We start from the raw sequence: 6,710 nt of genomic DNA, 5'->3' as shown, positions 1-6,710 counted from the left end.
CCGGGTCGAATGCGGACCCGTTTAAGATTATCGGGTCCAACCAAAGCTGGAGCGGAGCAAGTTAAATTGGTCTCGGATTTATTTATTTAATATTGAGGGATACCTACCCAACGGGTACTCTGCTAAGCATGTGCTATGATTGGTAATTGAGGGAACTAATTTGTTTGGTGCAAAAGCGGGGAAGACATGATGAGAGCGTTTGAGTAACCTTCTTCATCTTGCTATCTTGGAAAACAATAAAAGACAAACCACTTAATCACTTTTATACTTTATTTTAGTTCTTCATTCTATTTTGTTTTTTTTTACTTTATAAGATATTTTGAGTTGCTAATATTTGAATGTTTGTCCATATCTATCTAGAATAAAAATTTAAGGTTCTATTGGATAACGGACAGATTTATTATAATAGGATAATAGATTATATTTTTTAAAAAAAGTATTTTTATTTTTAATTAATTTTACGATGGATTATAAGTTGATTTTATAATTTATTTCACTTCACATAATTTGAAGTTGGGCTGTGAGGGATATATGGGATAAGTATAATCATCTTTTATTATAATAGAATAAAAATTTAAGTCCTTATAAGTAGGGATAACAATTTCATCCGAACTCGATGGAGGATTCGACATTCGACTCGAATGGAGGAGGGTATGGAGGGACTATCAATATCTGATATCCGACCCGAATACTCAATTAAATAATATATCTATATATATATATATATATATATATATATATATATATATATATAAAAGAAAATTTTCTTTTTCTAAAATCAACTTATTATTTTTTTTTTGTTGATATTAGTAGGACACTATATAGATATTTAATCTATTTTTTTAATTATATATATATTTATATATATATATATATATATATATATATATATATATATATATTAATAGGATGTTAATTTTAATATGTTTTTATTGAATGATAATAATTCTAATAGTTCGATAGAAAGAAGAACAATTACACGTATAGAATATATCCGGTCTTTTAATGGGTATGAGTATACCCATTGGATATCCTATACCCGATGGGTATGAGTACGGAGGATATAGAATCCGACCCCAATCTGACTCATTGTCATCCCTATCTATGAGATGTCCAGTTAGTTAGAAGGTGACATATTTATTATAATGGGATAAAGATCAATTCTTAATAGATGCATGTTCTCGAGAAAAAATTCCTCTCACTTTTAATCATTTAGCGGTCGACTATAAATTGATCCTAGAATTTATCTATTTTCACATCTATCTTCAAAGGATATCTAGAATAAATAGTAACCATTTTTACCATAATACAAATTTAAAAATTAAATATTATTAGCATAGAGCATTTTATTTATAACTATGTTGCACAAGTTAGGTCCAACCATTTGTGAATAATGATTAAAGGTAAGTTTCTCTTATATGGTTATAAATCACACTTAATGATATGCTATTATTAGTGCTAGATTAAATTAGGTACATCCAAATGGTTTGATTGTTACACAAACACAAAGAAATATAAATTAATATTATGAGTGTTCATTTCTACACAAGGTTAATTCTTAGCATCCCACGTGATCGTCCCCTCAACTATATAGAGAAGTAAATTAGAAAATCAAACAAGTTATTATAGGAGAGGGTATTTCTATCGACTTCACTAGGAATCATTATTTGCCATTTCTAAGACTAACTCGACCGTACCCTTGGGATAATAATATGAGTATTTAAGTGAAAAAAATAAATGATTCGTTCACCTCCAATGTCCTACTAATCCATTCATAAGTAAGTAAATCATGAATAACTATTAGTTATTAGTACAGATGATCAACTCCAAGACCTTATATGATAATACCCAACTATCGCTAGAGATGGCAATTATTAGGATTTGGGTAGGATTTCATATCCTCTGTACTCATCCTCATTTATTATATCTATACCCATATTCATCCTCATATCCATTGGGTATTTAATTTTCATACCCATCACCATACCCATCGGAGTTTCGGGTATCCATATCCTACCAATCATCCTATTATTTCCTACCATTCTCATTTTAAACAAAATATTTCAATGTACTTGTTAGCTCTTCCTCGTCTCATGCTCCTTCGATCGGGTGAACATTTTCTGTGGAAAAGAAGATGAGATGCGTGTTGATAACAGGATAAAAAGATAAACTAAGTTTTTTTTTCCTAAGATTGAAAACAGGCTAAAGTTTTTTTTTCTAATAAAAAATGAGACTTATAAATAAATAAATAAATATATCGGGTATCGGGTAGGGTATGGATATGATTTTACCACATCCGTCTCCATACCCATACCCATACCCGAAATACTCATTTACTATAATCGGGTATAAAAATTTCCTCTATATCCTCCTTTATTCGGATTGGATGTCAAATTATTTATCGGATTCGGATGAAATTGTCATCCCTAACTATCGCACCGTGTTGAGAGGACTGTAATATAAGTGTTCATGTAAGATCGGTTAATTGTGTTAAGTAAACGTTTAATAGAAATAAAAAAATATATAACATTGATAATCTTGCGGTTGATTTCTTACTTCGCCATCTAAAACGCCCATAGTGCACCAACCATGTAAACATCCATTAATTTACCCTTTCAAAACAGAGAAAATGGTAAACTTCTGCAACACCAGCAACATTCACTACTCTACTACAATGACCAGATATTATTATCATCATCATCAAAATTTCGTCCTAATTAATCTTGGATGTAGATGCTTTTTTTTATTATTTCGGTGTACGATAAATTCAGAGTATAACTTAATTCGAACTTTGTTCCTTTTATTTATTCTCCTAAATACTTTACCGTCCCACCTAACTCGACAAGATAGTCTAATTTAATTAAAAGTATAGGGGTAAATATATGTTGTCTCCAAATTTAAATTCTCATGTACATCAAGGACAACAAGGGTTAGTAAGCAGGTGTGCTCATGTGTGATTAATCATGTCAAGTTATAATTATAACAAAAATAATAAATATAAATAAGATTGTGCTAATTGCAATAAAAGCTAATAACTTTCACTCGGGAACGTTTCTAAGACGGTCCCATATGATTTTGAAGGAAGATAAATCATCAGGAGTTTCGCCCAATATAGTAATCCTTGGCGGGGATAGGGTGGGATGGGGGTGAACAAGATTATGCTAATGGTGGTAGATGATAATTCGCTCGTCCTAGCGCCTAAGCCAATACTTCTCCAGACTAATACGGAAGAGATAAATCACGAGTGACTATTAGTCTTGAGCGATTGAATAGAGATTTGCTTGGTTCGGAGCAAGATTCCCCAGACTAATGAGGGAGGAACAAGATTGTGCTAATATGATAAAAGACGATTTGCTTGCTCCCAATGTCTCCATCAATTTGTTCCTAGACTAATATAAAGAAGATAAATCACATGTGACTACTAGCTAAATAATAAAGATTGTGCTAATGCATCTATATGACCTGATTTGAAGATCTCACTTCTATTCCACAACCTATCAATGCATTTGGTGTGACCCTCACAAATCTACTAATATATCACCCCCTCAATTCAATAAGAGGCAAGTCTCTACCCACTTAAAAAAAAAAGGAAATTTACAATAAGCTCTCCTCTATAAAGTTGAAGCCTTCAATTTTGATCTAAGCCCCTGTAGACATTTTAATAGTTGTTGATAGAATATTAGAAAGTATTTTCAAGCAACCTCTTATAACATAATCTCTCCAAGACCTTCACTTGACTAGACAACCAAATGTAACCACTGAAACTAAATAGCCATGCCATTGATCGACTAAATTTCATCTCTAGTTAGCTTCTCAAGCCTCGGAATAACTAAAAGCATATCTAATTGATAGTTACTTGAACAAAACCATGCTATTCACTCTACACTTGCATTCAGTCGATTCCCTGATTGATTGACATGCTTCAGTTAACTAAACATTGGATGTTTTTTACCTTTATTTGGCTGACAACCATCATAAACCTACAGCCTACACAAAGGCCAAAATAGAGCTAGTAGGCAAAGTATGACTTAATCCATATAGTCCAAGTCACTAATTAACCTACCCATACCTAGCTATCTCATCATCCTTTCAAGCTACAAACGTTATACTCATATTCTAGCTTTGCTCTCGATATCTAGTGAAAGAAAGAATTCTAATCTTATCTTGAAATTTCTGCACAAGAAACACTGCCAAAGAGACATTCAGAATGATCAGACAGTGGTAAAAACTTAGATTTCGACTATTACACAGTCTTCCAAACTTATAGCAGTAATGAATATGTATTGTTCTGAACTATCTTAGAACCACAAGGTGAATTGAGAACTCTCTGTATACTGCTCACAGCTGCAGAAAGGCATCAACCTGATGTAGATCTAAGGAAGTAAACCCAAATCCAACAAAAAGAGAACAACAAGAACTGATGAAGATAACAGAGGCAGCTGCATGTACACACCAAGCTCACTTTTGCTTCCTTCACATGACTGAGCAGCTGTTAGGATTCTCATCGCTGAACATGTTGTATGGCACCTCCTGGGGGTACGGCTGCATCTGCGGCACGTAGACCGGCCGGCCATAGCCGTAGCCCAGCTGTGCTGGTGAGAAAGCCGGCCGTTCTGCCCCACCCATCATCATCATCCTCTGTTGCTGCTGCTGCTGCTGCATTAGTGCTTGCAAGTATTGCTGCTGTTGGTAGGGGTTTCCACCTGCCATCATCATCTCCGGCGGCATCGTTCCGGGCTGGAAGTAGCCCGGCGGCATGGCGCCTGCCGGAAAACCGTTAGTGTTGCTCCCATCAACATGTTTGTTAGCTCCATGGGACGAAGGGTGGCCATGGTTACCCTGATTTCCACCTTTGGCGTTCTTGTTGCTTCCTCCTCCATTCTTACTCTCATGAGTTCCATGGCCCTTTTTACCGCCACCACTGGCTTGATTTTGCTTTCCGTCACCACCATTTTTGCTTCCCATGGCCTTATTGATCACTTGAACTAGATTGACTCCCTTACCACCACCACCTTTCTTATGACTTGCTGCCTTGTTCTCTTTCCCATTAAACTGGTTAAAGTTCTTCAGGTTGGGGTTCATCGTCTTAGGGCCACCAAGCATGCCATCGCCGCCAAACTCATCATGCATGTCGTCTAAGTCCTCGTCGTCAAACTCCTCCCAGTCATCATCGTCGTCGCTGTCGTAGTCGCTCCCATCATCCACCTCTTCCTGGGAAGGCAGATTGAACTTGACCTTCCTGTTGTCATCTTTCTTGAAAGGCAGCTTGAGGTCGGGAAATTTCAGATCTTTAAACCCTTTCCCCATCTCCTGAGTCTGCTTCTGTGACTTCTTCTCCTTGCCGCCGCCGCCGCCGCCGCCGCCCTTTTGCTGTCCTTTGGCATGGTCAAGCTTGTGCTCCTGAAGCATATCGGTAAGTTTCTGCTGGCCTCCTCCCTTTGCATGCCAAAGCTCAGCGTGTTTGCCAGCCTTGTTAAGCTTTCTGATGAGGGTGGCCGGATCCGCAGTCCCTGTGACTGTAACCTTCCTCTTCTCTCCATCTATTGTCACTTCGTACACCCCTGAACACCCAAAATCAATTCTAATTTTCCAAACAAAAAAACTTCTTCTTTTCTTTTGATACCAAACAGAGACAGAGTTCATTCTTGTTTATTGGTTTGCATAACATGTAAAAATAACACTTCCAAAAGACAAAAATCAAAGATCCAAATTAAGGAATAGTAGTAGCGTGGGAGGTGCACCTACCCTCAGTTCTGAGAAGCACTCTTCTTACTTTTTTCTGGCAGCCATCGCAGCAGATATTATTCACCTTCAGAACACAAGCCTACGAGTCCAACATGAAAGCCAAGAAGAAGAAGAAGGGCATTCATTTTCCTAGGGTTCGAGTTCAGAGCAAGCAAATGAAGCCGCACGTACGTACCTGGATCTTTAGGAACTTGTTGGCTTCTTTACTCATTTTCTCAGCCGCAGGCACACCGAGAAACTCACTCACCGAGCGCTGGAGATATCTGAAAGGCTGAGCAGAAGCATGAGCACCAAAAAGTGAGCAGAGATATTTAGTCTGAAACAGCTAGCTAGCTAGAGCCAGAGAGTGAGTGAAGCTGCTCTGTGATGTTGTGCTTGATTGTAACTTGTAAGTAAGGTGGTGGGGGTGGGCAAGCAGAGTATTCTTTTGCTTTTCCTATTTTCCTCTCTGTTGCAGACTGTTCTACGAGCTGCTACCTTTAACTTTGTACTGCTCTTTTGAAGTTTTCTGGTCCCCGGCCGGCTCTCTGCCAGACTGAAACCATGAGATCGGTGCCTTTGTCTCGATGATGTAAATTTATGAATCACTGACATGCCAAGCAAAATCTTTGATTCTGTATTCACCAAAAGTTAGCTCATCCTTTTGGTTAAAATAATTTTATTTTATATTATTATAATCATAGTTTAAATCGTAATTCTACGCAGAATCGATTTAGGATCAGAATTGAATTGGTTCAATCAGGATCGAATCATAGAATCGTATGATTCTACTAAAAATATTATCATACATAATTAATAATTAAAAAAATATTTTAAAAACTCATTTATATATAAATAAATAATTAATTATATATATATATGCAATTATTTACCCTCAACATCTCAAATTACATTACTATATGTATAAATTTAAATTAACTTGTAATTCAACTATCATTTTCGCATAATAATAATATTTATATTTT

The 6,710-nt window shown here is 36.2% G+C and overlaps 1 protein-coding gene across 1 annotated transcript; it reads right to left on the bottom strand.

Moving 5' to 3' along the window:
• Window positions 1-4,208: 4,208 nt before the first annotated feature.
• Window positions 4,209-6,273, bottom strand: LOC122024065 (heavy metal-associated isoprenylated plant protein 32-like). Its single transcript, XM_042582595.1, has 3 exons — window positions 5,921-6,273; window positions 5,746-5,824; window positions 4,209-5,561 (listed from the first exon to the last, which is right to left on the bottom strand). Exons 1-3 carry the CDS (start codon window positions 5,954-5,956, stop codon window positions 4,474-4,476), a joined length of 1,203 nt encoding a protein of 400 aa, XP_042438529.1. The 5' UTR covers window positions 5,957-6,273; the 3' UTR covers window positions 4,209-4,473.
• Window positions 6,274-6,710: the final 437 nt, after the last annotated feature.

Source organism: Zingiber officinale, chromosome 9B, assembly GCF_018446385.1.
Source record: "Zingiber officinale cultivar Zhangliang chromosome 9B, Zo_v1.1, whole genome shotgun sequence".
NCBI lineage: Eukaryota > Viridiplantae > Streptophyta > Magnoliopsida > Zingiberales > Zingiberaceae > Zingiber > Zingiber officinale.
This window is presented reverse-complemented; position numbering and strand designations above follow the sequence as displayed.